Raw genomic sequence first — 14,719 nt, 5'->3', positions numbered from 1 at the left:
GAAACTCAAAGTATTTAGGCACCAAAATGCAGCGAAGACAAAGCCTAAGTTGAAATCAAGTATTAGAATGGATCAGCGGATCTAAGTGACTTTGAACCTGACATGGTTTTTGGTGGAAGACAGGCTGGTGTGAGTATTTCTGAAACTGAAGTAGATAGTAAGAGCACCAACCATGTATCAAAGAAAATTTATTCTTGATGCTAGACAAGAGCGGGCAGACTGGTTAGAGGTGACACAAAGGCAACAGCCGCTCAAATAACCAGCTGTTACAACTAAGGCATACAGAAGGCCGTCTTGAAAGCACAACACTTCTGGGCAAATGGGCTACAGTAGCAAAGGGCGACACTAGGTGCCACTCCTGTCAGCTATCAATAGAAAACTGAGGCTGCAATTCTCACATGCTCACCAAAATCTTAGCACACTTTTTGGCCCCTTAGTAGCAATTGAGCATTGTTCAAATGCCACAGCCTACCCGAGTATTGTTGCTGACCATGTATAACTATATCGATATAAACAGTGTATCCATCTTTTGATGGCTACTTCCACCAGAAAAATGCAAAAAAGCTCAAATAATCTCAAGATGGTCTCTTGAACATATGTAACAATGAGTTCACTGTCACCTGATCTCAATCCGATAGAGTATCATTGGCATGTGGTGGAATGGTAGATTTGGATTATGGATGTGCAGTTGACAGATCTGTTGCAACTGCATGACACTAATGTCAATATGGACCAAAATTATGACAACTTTTTGAATCCGTGCACAAAATTGGATCCAAACCAGTGTTAGCAAAGTGTACCTACTAATTTCTGGTGAATGTATATATCCCTCCTTGTCTTATCTGGTGAGGAAAATGGTGATATTTATTTTGAAAAAAAGGGAAATGCACCAAAATCTTCACACACTTACACAAGAACATGTAGATTTCACGTAAAAAGTTTAAATTCTTACTTACGGGAAAGTTTGACACGGAACAGTGTGTGTACAAAGAAAATGTAACATTGTCTCTTTAACTTTCTTTCAAAAAGGTGTGATAATCAAGTTTATTTTTGGTTTTCACCTGAAATGGTCTTCAAGTCCTGTCCTAAGAAACTCTTTCTGGTGTTGCACTATTTGCAAATGAAGTAGCTGTCAATTGACTCTCTATGTAAACATGTGTATACTATCTGCTGAACTGGATTCAATACTTTTGTTTTGGTTTGTTGTCCTTAGAATGAAATGGTAGCTATTAGGAATACAAAGGGCTCTTGAATGTGAGTTAAAATGACTTACAGAAGCAAAAAGGTTAGAAAATACTGGAAATAAAGTATTCTGAATAAACCTCTTTAAAATGGTAGATTATAAATAAGCAAGACATTAAAATAGAAAGAGATCCGAACATTTTCATTTAACAAATACACCAATGCCCTAATCTTCACCCCGACTTGTCACAACAGGTTAATAGTCATCAGCATCTTGTCACTTACCTTATTCTGATGTTATATCCACAGTGACAAACTAACATAAGCATTTAATTTTATGGATTGATAATTTGTTTTCATGATCTACACCATGGATCACTGGTTGGGTTTCTGAACCAAGTCCATCCCATCAGTAGAGGCTACTCAAAGTTAAACCCCGCCTGCTCACTGTCCCACTGTCCCAGTGGTTAGAGTGCCAGGTCATAGGTCATCGTTGTCACACAGATGGCGTTCTGTGGTAATAGCTAATGTGTGGGTGGCGTGTTGAGAGGAAAGCATCAGTGAAGATAGTTTTTGAGTCAGTATCATAAGGTAGAGTGTGTATTGAGAATGTAATCTCTCACAAAAACAGGAAAACACGAATATCATTAATGCAAAAGATGTGCTTGAATTATGCAAATTAAAGATTTGAGAAAAGAGGAGTAACTCTAATGATAAGAGTGTGCCAGCTTTATATAGGATATTATAGTAGTGACCATTGTTCCGTGTGTGTTCCATTCAAAGAAGAATATTGAAAATGTGCCTTTGCTGCAGTCCAGAAAGCTTTCACTCATTTCCCTGCTGTCTTTTCAGTTTGCACCTATCATTCAGTTTCTCACTTCCCTATTCTTCCCTATAGTACATCTCACTGTCACACTTCAAAGGGTGAGAGTGTGTGCTTTTGGCCTTGTGTGTTTGAGTACACATGTAAGTGGATTCAAGCTATGAGTGTGCCTGGTCAAAAATTTGATTTTGTAAAGCTTAAGAAAAAACATATCAATTAAAAAATGAATGTTGTTTTTACAGGTAAACATAAAATAACATGCTTTGGATTAATTTGCTATTGGTTTTGGGAATGCAAGTTGTCGCTTTGTGCAAGTGCAGTGCAGCTCAGGAAAAGAAGGTCAGTCTGTATCTTATACACAAGCCCAACACCATCACTGGTTTTAACCCATATGAGATGTCACAAATACAAACAATGCCTAACATAGATCAAATTGCTGACAGTGCTCCAATTGCCTGTACGTATGTGCTAAAAAACTACAGGTTTTGCTGGTCCTAGCTCTGTTGTAGTTTTGGCAAAGTGATGGTTGACATGTAGCTAACAGTAACTCTAAAACTACTGCCACACTGAATTCTGTTTTGCCGTGTGTGTTGGCATATGGTAAAATGCATAATGCAGGTGTAAATGTAAGTAAATGAAGCAGTTAATGTAGAATACCAAGTCCTCTAATGCTTTTAATATATGTGAGTCACTTTTGATGTAGTCTCAGCTCGAGTAGTGCATAATTAATGCAGGGTGTTGAATTCAGTGTTAGACTATGTCAGGATGGTATGAGTTACATTTACCATGATGTCATTGTCTTCTTGTATTTCTATTTCATATTTAGGGATCAACTGACCTTCTGGGAACAAAATGTTTGTGCTGTATTGGAGCCCCAAAATGTTCACATAATTCTCGGAGAACTAACCAGCAAATGGGTCATGCGGCCAGTTTCACTTTCACTTTTAAGCATCCAACACCTGGAGATTAGTCAAACTTCATTAGAACAGACAAATCATTTGAATAATGTTGCATGAGAGTATGTTATTCAATGTTGTTGGATAATTTCTGTAACACTTTAACTGCAGGTATTGTCTGCTCTGCTTTGTATTTTAAGCTGATTCACTCTACAGTATATCTGGCCATTATTTGCACAAAATCATATCAAAACCATACCAAACAAATGTCACCACTAAGGGCATTGTCTTATGAAGTGAACAAACTGTCTTAAAACAATTCTGAAAGAAGAATTTTTGACCTTCTCTAAGTTTAACTTAACTGATCTTAAAATGTGTTCAAGTTCAGAAACGTTTCAAATATTAAAAAACGTAAATACTGGGATAAGCTTCCAATTAACTTTGATAAAGAATAGTCATTCAGTTAATCACATACACAACTCTTTAATTAGCTGCACTAATCTTACCACAAAGATGTGTATGTGATTCATATAAATTACTGATAAGGGAGTGTTTGCACTGGATGGGTGTGTGTTTATACATCCAGCAAGCCTGCTTGCATCCATGTGATCATATGAAAGCATAGACAAATTCCCATGTCAGGCAGATGACCTGCAGCTAGATAATACGTTTGGTTTTGAAACACAGCTGAGAGTTGAAAGAATCCAGCTGATCTTCTTTTGCATCCACTAGCATGATTCATAAAGAAAAGCAGGCCAAAAATTAAAGGTAAAGAAATGAGGGGTGAAAGTGGATGAGTGTGGGAAGGGGATAAAGAATGAAGCCTATTCAATCTTCTAATAGCTGACATATTGACAAAATAGATAAACTGTGTGGAGATGGAGAGGAGACAGTTCAAGCTCTTGTTGTGGCCTGTACGAGTAACAGCAGACACTACCATTTAGCAAAATAACTGATCATATCTGGAAGTCCATCTAAATTAGAGGGCATAAGAAATGTACCATTTTACCACAAAACCCTATTACTATGATTTTCATTGGTTAGTTCCAAATCTACCATACCCCAATTAGTTGTTATTTGAACTTGTACTCCATTTTTTACTTATTCTTCTAGCCTTCTCCAGACTTCAGTCTTTCATTCCATTCTTCCAGCTTTTAATTATGATTCATATTTTTTTAAAGGTCACTGCTCTTCAGGAGACTGTAGTTTGATCTGGACATCAGTACCTACTGCATATGAGTATAAACCTAAAGATGTGTTTTGTTACTGCTTAAATTATTAGTTGTATATTACTTCTCTTTGCACAGTGAATTATTTCTCTAATTTATGTGGCATCTTTGTCTCAGATGTTTTTTTACAGGAACTTTGGAAGGCTAAAGTTGGACTTTAACACAAACTCCAGTGTTGTCATTTGACTCCAAGTGAAAAAAAAACACTTATTTGGCTACGTACAGTAAATGTGGAGGATTTGTCTTAAGCATGCAGTGACTGAGGTAATTAAAAAATGATGGGGGAAAGAGAGTTTCTCAGATGAAAATTTTTAATTAGATGCAAAATTAGAACAGGTGAAGCATGATTCATTGACATTTATTAATTGATCAAAAGAATATATAAAAACTTAAAAAATACCACTAAAATTAACCACTTTCCTTGATTAACATCCAATACACTTCAATAATTTTCTGCCAAAAATCAGCAGTGTTAGAGAAGAACTTAAAAGAGAGTTTTGATATAAAATGGATGTATTTTGTCGATGTTTCTAGCCTGTTTGCTATTCTCACTTATACATCCTCATTTCCTAATCCGTCCTGCCCTCCACTTTAATCTATTTTTCACCTTCTATGTTTCTCTGGTAGCCTGGGCTAAATGTTACATCGCCCTAGCCCTAAAGATGCTCAGGGAAGCGAGCCAAGATGATCGCCACTGGGTCTGCGCAGCACGGGGGACAGGGAATTGAACAAGCATTGACCGTCAGAGCTGGTTAACTTCACAGAGCTCCTGTCACAACTACACTCAGAATGCAACTTGTTTACTAGCCAGGCCCACTGCACTTACCAGCTCCCCAGCAAGGACAAAGCTAACTCCTGGGAAGGACTAACACTACCAGCAGAAAGGGGAGGTGGATAATAAAGGGAGGGAGAGCCTTATTAAGAGGCAGGGTTGAAGCTAAGTGATGAGTCTCAAAGGGACAAGCATGGCACTAACATGTCCCTGTGTCCGTGTGTGTGTGTGTTCCTGTGGTGCATAGGTGAAATAGTTCACGGTTTTATTACACAGCCTTGCATTTTACCCAAAGCCAACTAAATGAAGTCAACAGTGACAAGCAAGTAATTGGTGTTAACCTTTGCAATGCCCTTGGCATAACTTCTGTTTTTCTATTACTATAAATAAACCATTAACATAACTGAATCAGTAAATAAGGAAAATAAAAACAGATTGAATACATGAGTGAGGATCCTAGGGTTTAAGCAAACAGTTAGTAGTATGGATGTTTAGAGTATCGTGTTAAACAACCTTTGACCATGACCTGGCCCCTGACTCACTGGGACAGTGGGGCAGTGAAACAAGCAGCAGCACGGGACCCCTAAAACAGAATGTTGCTTTCCAGCTGTCACATGTTGAGCAATGTGAAAGCCATTTGATTTGCTGGCCAGATACTATAACTAAATAAAGATTTTTTTTTAAATAAATGACAGCATGGTGATGCTGTCAGTCCTTAAATGTTTTGAAAAAATGATGCATGACTGAGATGAAAAAGAGCCCTGTACATCATGTAATAGCTTCCTCCACCCTTATTTGTTTTAATTAGAGATTCTGAAAAATCCTTTGAATCTCAGAGTAACATCCTTTCAGATTAACATATTTTAATGTGGAGTGGCTCCATGGAAGCTTACTCTTGTCAAGATAACAGGGCTTCGCAAAACCATCTGATATCCTTGTTTTTGTTTCATAAGAAAACAGAGTTCATGTAGAGCTCTGGAACAAAAAGGGAGGTCAGAGAAAGGCTGAAAATGGGGAGTGATCTGTTCACTATTATCTGATTGCTGATTTACATTTTAAATGTGGCTGTGAAGAGATTTGACACTAATAGTGTATCAGTACAAACCATAGATGAAGCAAAAGGTTCATGGTGGCCTCTATTACATTGAGAGTCATTTAGGAAATACAATAATTAAGAAACATTGAGTTAGGGAGCCCGTGCCACCTGGACTAACTGTTATAAAACTCACTTTAGGTCCCACAGGTATCACTTTTTACCGAGAGTATCTGACAAAAACATATTTGTTTCTTATGAGTTGTATTGGTGAAGAAAAGTATTCATAAATATATTATATATAGTTGTGCTCAAAATAATAGCTGTCCAACATCATTAATTAGGTCAGTTTTTGGTTTAAATTATATTTCTACTTGTCAAAGTATGTGCAGCAGAGTACTAGAAAACCAACAGACCCAAAAGCCATGGCACCTGTGTCCTGCTGATTCTGAATCATTAATTGAAAGGATTAGATAGCATTATGGATAATTCCTAGAATTGGGCTTGTCCCAATTATTTCCTTAGTTAAAAAGAAAACTTGTGTGGTGATAAAATGCTGTTTCTGAGCAAAATCCAAGAAATGAAGAAGAATTGTAGAATGTAGTCTAGTCATCCTGGGCTCAACTACCTGTTTACAGGTGCCAGAAGTTGGTTGAAACCATGGAGCACAGATATGAAGCAGTTCTCAGAAACAGTGGTTATACAACAAGATATTAGTTCAGTGATTCATAGGAATGCTAAGTCTTTAAGTATTTTTCAGTTTATTTTGTAAATATTTGACTTTGTAAAGCAAAAAAGAAACTGCCGCTTTTTGTACAGCTTAAAATTTATTTCTGCTTTCTTTCTCTATGTAGTGATAAAGAATTGCATGAATTACTTTCATGTTTAATTTTGGTATAAAAATTGCTTTGTTCCAAATGCATTTCAGGGTAAGAAATTTAAAGCTTTTATTAAAATGTTTAGCTTGACTCTTTTTTTTTTAAACAAATTGCTATTATATAGAAGCACAACTGTATGTAAAATAATATCCAGGAAAAAAATATTGTTTGAATTGTGTAGAACAATTTTGTTTTATAGCATTTTCTCAATTTAGCTCAATTTGATCTGCCCTCCCTTCTTTTAACCCTTCTAGCATGTTTTTTTATCCTCTCAACCATAATTCATCAGATACTCTTGGAAACCATTCCCACCTGAAATCTTATCATCCATCCAATCAGTCTTTCATCTTTCCTCTTGCTATCTTTCCATCTCTGCCCATCTTGGCCTTCTCTAATGTGGGAATGGCTGCAGTGAGAGTTTGCTGTGGTCTAAAAGTGGAAGGAGTGTACTCTTTTCCTCTTTTCTCCCTGCCCACTTACACTGCACATCTACGCGGATGGACTTGATGGCAGCCACCCCCACCCCGTTGTCAGCCTTGCAGTAGTAGCGGCCCCCCTGCACCCGCTGGATGTTTTCGATCCGCAGTGTCTCATTGTAGATGGATGTTTCCTGAAACTTGTCTGAAGCACTGCCTGCTGTCTTTGTCCACCGCACCTGAAGAGGGTGGGGAAGGGCAGAGGACAATGAGAGAACAGACATGTTGTTAGAGAAACAGAAATGTTTTTAAGGATAAAATCAATCATGTATTAGTTCAAATTATGCCATGAATGAAAATTTCCCCCTTTGAAAAAGCATAACAAGTAAAGTAGGGTCAAGCTGATGAAATCAAAGAACTTAGGTACATTTCTATCTTTCTTTCTGTAACCACATCACTACAGTGTGAAGACAAGCAGTCACTCGAAAAAATTGCATAGTAGGCATGGCTAATTATAAATGCAACATGAATAAAAAATACATTGGATCTTCGATTAGTGGTGTTACCATCACCTTCTTTCAAACTGCATCTGCAACAGTGTGTCCTCCCTTGTGTCAACTGCCTGCCAAAAGAGTGTGTATGTAAACCCTTTAGCTTTTGTCAAGCCAGCCTCTCACTCTGAGAGCATCAAATTGTGCCATTTTGTCACAGCTGGCAGAATCTCTGAGATACCATACAAGGTGTCCTCTGTGATGCTGTGATTTACCACCTGCTATCGTTGACCCTGGGAGCAAATGCTGCTTTGTAACAAGTTGTAAAGTCTGCAGAAGGAAGTAGGAAGAAGTGGGGTAAGGACAAAAGATGTTTGTCCAGGAGATTTGGGGTTTAAAGTCCCATGTATTTTGGGTCCAAGTAGTTTCATATTTGAGACCACTAAATGTGTAAAGTCAATGTGCTTTCAAAATGCTTGATAATTTATTTATTATTTTTAAACTGTTGACAGAAAAAAAACAAGTTATGGTAAATGCTCATTGCATTGTTTCTGAGGTACAAAACTTGTTCAAAGTTTGCCTCATGTTATTATCTTAAATTGGAAGGTAACAGCTATCCGCTACGAGAAACTTTAAGCTTTATGGTCTATTGCTTTGTTTTTTTTTATTATTTTGTATTTATTTAGCTTCTAGCTGGTGTCATTAAACAACAGAGAGAGCTTGAGGGGGGACACAAATGCATCGCATTGCAACCACAAAATTCAGTATAATTTTACTAGGATTTTATATGCTAAAATAATCACAAAGCAGTTCATAATAGCTGTTGATCACACTGGTTTTTTATTTGACTTTATCAGAGCAAAATGTAAAATAAGAACCATGTATCATTTTCCATCATGTTGCTTTATGCCAATGATGCACTACTTTGTGTTTTTCTATCACATTATAGAACAACCTGAGCTGACAGGTTATGGCGTCCTATCCAGGCCTGCTTTATGCTGGTATGGCCTCAACGTACACAGCATTAAACAATCAGTAGCCATAAAAAGCCTTGGGTCTCAACCCAGATAGACACCAGCCATGTTGATTATCCTGGAAGGGGTGACTAGACTGAACCAAGGAGGATCTGCACATAGGTTCCAAAAAACAGATTGAACAGGATTGACAAAGAACTAGGTGTTCTCTAAGTATATGAAATGTTGTAACATAGACAAAAGATGCAAAATTCTTGTGTTTCAATGAGAAATCATGGTGAAAAATATGTTTTAAGAGAAAGAGTAGGTTTTCATGCATAAGCTCTCTAATATTGGAGGATTTCAGAACAGGATTCTATGATAACATGGAACATGCTTGATAATTCAAATTAAAGATAATTGCCACTCTAGACTTTCCTTAAAAAATCATCCATAATGTACTGATGAGCTGTTGAAAAGCTTATTAATGAATGAATAATTAGATGGCAAAATGTCAAAGAGTAAATACACTGAGACAAACAGTTAGTCGTACGATCCCTAAATCGGTCATTAAATCGACAAACTGATATACGTTTATAAATGAGGCTATCGTCTTTCTAGTGACATTATCTATCTGATCTGTATGACACTAAGCACTGTACTCATGGTGTCCATGCTGTTTGGCCCATTAAGAATTTTGACATCCTCTATGCAGATTTTTCACGCTTCAATTATCTCATCAAGCAGTGGGAACACTGTGCAGCTGACAGCTACATGATAAGTTCGCTCGAATAATCAACTGCACAAACTCATACTTACACACACGCTTCAAAAATGTATAAAAGCCTGTAAACTCATCAGCGCGGGAATTCTCGTGTTTGTGTGGGTGTCTATATAGCTGTGTGTGTTCAGTCCATTAATCCCTATTAACCCTTCTGTCTGTTATCAACCTCCATGGGACTATCAACCATACCCCTCAGAGGAGGTCAGAAAGGATAATAGGGAAAAGTCACTTGTGTGTGCCTGTGTGCATGCAAACATTAGTGTGTAGAAGTGTGCCTTTCCTGCTTTTATGCACACTTGGCTGCTTGTGCTCCTATATGTACTCAGTATCAGTATACGTATGCACTCCTGAGTGCAGGTGTGTGTGTGCGTGCATATGTATGTTTGGGTATGTGTGTGTGTTGATTAGAAAGCAGGTTATATGGATTAGCGGATTATCAGTGCCTGTGTAAATGCTTTGTGTCTGTTTATTCAGGTCTGTTTGTGGGAGGGATTTGGTGTAGGCACGCTGCCATTGATCCAGCCAGCCAAGGTGAGCAATGAACTTCACCCTGTCTCTTCATGGTTTAGTGACTTCAGCTTGAACACATGCATGTGTATGTATTGCCAACCTTTGTTAGAAACACAAAAAGAAGCATGTGTAAGGTGAGCAATAATTGTGCATTTGTCTATGTATTGAAAGGTTGAAAAATTAATAAAATCTTACAATTGATTGACCGTTTTTGAAGGTAACCATGAATTAAAATGCAAACTGTTAAAAAATGAGTTAAGACATTATGGGTACTGCATAATCCAGTAGGAGTTATTTTATTAACATAAACAATTTGGTATATGTGCCATATGCTATTAAAACTTAAATTATCTGAGAAATCTAATACTTTATGGCCATATTTCAAATATATACCTTGTTATAAAAAAAGAAAAATTCCTGCAAGCAGTTAAAAGACTGGACATTACTTTTGTGGATATTTCTGTCCAGGGATGTCTGTTGCACAGTTTGAGAGAGTTAATTTTGTTTAGTGGCAAATTTTACTTTTTGGAGCAAACCTAAAATTGTGAGTTTGTTTTCTCTAAAAAATATAAAACATAAAAAATTCCATTATGGAACAAACAGCATCTGAAAAGGCAAAGCGAGGGGGTGCATGCTAGTAAAAGCAGGGCTGACCATAAAATCACAGTCATGTACTGAACTTGCTATATTACAACAGGAAATAGAAGCAACATGTGACACTGAAATATTGGCCTACTACTAAGAACTATGTAAGATTAAGAGATGGAATGTGAGCAGAGGGAAAAAGGCAGGAATACTCTTGATATATACGTGAGAAAAAAAGGGCAGCAGCATCTGCAAGATACAGTTTTCTTTAGGGCATAAGAGGGAGCAGAACAGAGGATGATAGGAAATGATGTCTGCAGTATTGTTGGCAGTGGTGTGATGGGAAGAGAAAAAGTGAAGAACATTGGGAGTTGCTCCACCAAGGTGGCAGATGAAGCAAAATAGAAAGGGGTGATATTGTGAATAAAGGGGATATTGTGTGCAATGCAGATGACAGCCAAGCGGCAGAAGAGCCTTTATCTTGCTGTGACACAAGCAGCATAATACCATCACCTGCGCTCTCCTTCTCTGACCTCCTTCACTCTCCCTTTACACCTCTTCTTTCCTTCAATGGATGACTGAGGCTGCCATCTTTTTTTTCCCTCTCAGGTCCTGATGGATTGTTCTGGTTATCTCTTTAGCCTTTTTCTCTCTGTCATCTTCTGCCTGTCTGGTGCTTTTCTCTCCCATTTCCCTTTTATTTCTTTACAAAACAGAAGAAAGCTAAACGCCTGCTTTTTGTCAAATCTTGTGTCCACGGATTTACACATGAAAAACAAACTCATCCCCCTCTAGACTTCTTTAAAATCATTTTGTGAGATTAAGAGACTTTTGTTGAGTCAGAGACTTTTGTGATATTTTATTTATGTCTGGTTCGAAGTGTAAAGTGAAAAGGTGTCCCCCGAGATTGAGCTCCACATAAAATGCAAAAGGTTTTCTTTACTGTTTCTGCATTGAACTGGGGGGAGACATGCTGTCTATGACACGTTTCTACATGGGAACAGAAAATGCAGACGAAAGAGAAATATCCATGTCAAAGCATTGCAGGAGAAAGGAGAAAACCATTCCATTGTCTTTATATGGAAAGTAAATTGGCTATTAGAGTTTGATTTGTCATTATTAACGAATGCACAATAAGGTTGGCCACAGACAAATGGGTTTGTTAATTTTCCAATAGTTGTAATGTGCTTTGCGGTTATCATAAGCAATACTTTTATCTTACACTGCATGTTTATAAACTGTGCATTGCCCTTTCTGAACTATTAGAACCAAAAGTCTTAACATCTGAACCGCTGAATTGTATCCAGTGATACAAAACAAGAAGTTTACCAATAAGGCAGAGAGCCTAATAATCCTCCATTGTCTAGCAAAGCATACATTTTAAAATTCATCTTCAGGTATCACAAGGCTTTGGTCCGCAGCTGAGTCTTTGAAATGTTTGTGTTCAAACCCAGAATGCTAAGTCAATATTTATCAAAGAAACACGTCTTTATATCTAAAGCTAAGATCCACCTCTATTGGCACTTTAGAAGTGGATTCCCACTGTTTTTGCCACTCCGTTGGTATTCCTATTGTTAATACATTTGACTTAACAAGTCAAAATTCCTGAGCTGCTTAGAGCATCTCCAGCCCCAGGAAATGTGATGTAATTCTTAATGAGGAATCATCAAAACCTGAACTACTTTTAGTTTAACTGTGGAAACATACTGGGTGGGAAGTTGTCTTCATGCTCCTCCAACTCATTTGTACAGGGAAATAAAGTCATAGATTGAAACCTGCACAGAGCATCTCCATCCTGTATGTGGATGGGCAGTCATGGTATCATCTATTGTTATCTGGGATGACAATTACTTAAATAATGATTATTTCAAGCCTCCAAAAAATCTGACAGTATGGTTGGAATTGCAATTTGGACTTCAAATATAAATCTATCTAAATAATATGTTTGAATGGAGTTATTGTTTACAGTTTAGTGGTACAACTGCACTGCTTATTGTAACTGGTGGACATCCGGTAAATTACCAGGTACATTTTAAATGTTTGTGTTTGTGAGGCTCTGACTATTTACAGCAACAGGTTTTTAGCCAAAAAGGCAATATTTTGGAAAGTATTTTGTCATGTTATCACAACATATAAGATATTCTGATAAAGTGTTAAGACCATATCACCTATTTTTATTATTCCAATAAAAAAAACAAAAAACAAACAAACAAAAATCACATACAGTCCTTTGGAAGGGCATTATGATTTTAACTTCAAGTCTGGCCCGAAATCTGGGCCTCAGCTTGATGATGTCAATGTCCCGGCTTTATAGATTCTGCTTCACTTAAAGTACTAAGGCTCATGAAAGGACTTCAGGTATATTCAAGCTTCCCTTGCTGAAGTATAAAACATTGAAAGAGCAGTTTAAACCACGTCCTTTTGCTTCAAAATACAATTTTTTTTTTGTTATTGCTGTGGCCAACCATCAGAGATAAAGACACATCTTAGCTGTGTGCAGTCTATAGGCCACTGTCTCAAACGTAATGTCAAAAAGCCCTTGACCTCTCATTACTACTGCAAAAAAAAAAAAAAAAAAATTGCAGCACAGTCCTTTCCTGTCTAGAATAAATGCGAGATGATGCAATGTGACTGTTAGTTTTTGAAAGAGGAACAGTCAGTTTGTGCCGAAGCACCTAGGCTGCCAATTATTCTCGATCTGGACTGGTCCTCTGTAGGACTGCTTGAGCAGCAACAATTTCCCAACAATTTAGTACAAACTTTATCCATCACACCATCTCAAGTTTGGATCTAAAAATCTTCAGTGACTAAAAATACTCCAGGTTAAATTCTCTGGCAGCATGGGAGATGTTCTGACTCCTTAGTTCCAGGGTGGAAAATATTCACTTTTACCTATTTACCTTTTGTTGATGACACTTTCATCTAAAGGTTTAGTTGTCATTCTTGAGCCTCAAAACTGCTCCTTGGTCACATAAAACTAGAAAATCCAAGCGATCATTTTTACCCGCTGAGTGTTTTCAACTAAGTGTAGCTTTAAAAGCATGACTTTTCATAAAATAGCTGCGTATTACATATATATTTAGCTTTGGAATATTTGTAGCACTAAATTAAAAAAAGTTCTGACTATGTATACTTGGAACCTCAGAGGAAGTGATTTTAATCTCAGTACAATACAAAACAATGCCAAATCCTGCCCACTCAGCCGTACTTTTATCATTTGGGCATTGTTATAAAGGTGGTGCTGCATAACAAAACAAATAAATGCCTTTTTGGTTTAATGACTGATAGTAGATAGTAGATAGATTGATTAATCTCTTGATTCATTGATTAATAACAGTTAATTATAATGAAATAATTTGTAGTACAGATTTGAGTGATTTGACGGGATTATAATTACTTACTGACAAATGGTCTGACTGAGAAACACAGCAGGCTGGCTATAATATAGTAATACTGGCCTAGACATATTGCAGTAGGCTGTGTATAGGCACTATAGGTTGTTGTTTGACACAAATTGATTAAGAACAAGAGAATAGTTGTAAAACAAATGCACAATGTGCAGGATTTGGATTGGGGAGAATTAGGTTGTTTTGTAGAGAATCAGTAGGTGGTGTCAGTTGAACAAAAAACAAGACTAGACCTTAAAAAAAGATGGAGAAATAATAATTGGAGCTGCGACCAGAAAATAGTTTTCATGTCTCAGCACTTGATGCTGCCACAGTTAACATATGGTTGCTGTGATGCACCTTGATGCCCACATTGTTCACTATAGTTTCATCTATAAGATCTGCAGATAATTTCCTGTATCATTGGCCAACTATAAAAAAAGTGCCAAAATGCTATCTTTGTTAAGCAAATAAAAGAATCAAGACCACAAAATAAATGGCACATGCACAGAATATAAAGTACATGCAATTATAAAAATGTTTTGTCAGTGAATCTATAGTTATCCCAACTATTAAAAGTCACAAAATTTAAGATTTAAAAGATCAAAAAAGAAAAAAAAAATACATTAAATAGACTTTGGGCATTTATTACTTTTGTGATTATTTAAAAACACAGACACTACCAGTCAAAGGTTTTAGAATCACTTTCTAATTTAATGGCTTTTATTTTGCTTTATGTATGTAGATTCTCACTGAAGGCATCAAAACTGTGAATAAACAC

At 37.0% G+C, this 14,719-nt stretch overlaps 1 protein-coding gene across 2 annotated transcripts in view; it reads right to left on the bottom strand.

The window, feature by feature from the left end:
* The window catches only part of LOC124867315 (MAM domain-containing glycosylphosphatidylinositol anchor protein 1), a 287,734-nt gene that overhangs the window by 170,171 nt on the left and 102,844 nt on the right, over window positions 1-14,719 (bottom strand). For both annotated transcript variants that reach the window (XM_047363702.1, XM_047363703.1), the window contains exon 4: window positions 7,294-7,468. In XM_047363702.1, coding sequence (XP_047219658.1) covers window positions 7,294-7,468 — 175 coding nt within the window. The remainder of the gene's footprint in view (window positions 1-7,293; window positions 7,469-14,719) is intronic.

The sequence above is a fragment of the Girardinichthys multiradiatus genome, chromosome 4 (assembly GCF_021462225.1).
Source record: "Girardinichthys multiradiatus isolate DD_20200921_A chromosome 4, DD_fGirMul_XY1, whole genome shotgun sequence".
In the NCBI taxonomy this organism is placed as follows: Eukaryota; Metazoa; Chordata; class Actinopteri; order Cyprinodontiformes; family Goodeidae; genus Girardinichthys; species Girardinichthys multiradiatus.
Note: the sequence above shows the minus strand (reverse complement) of the source record. Positions and strands in the feature narration are given on the sequence as shown.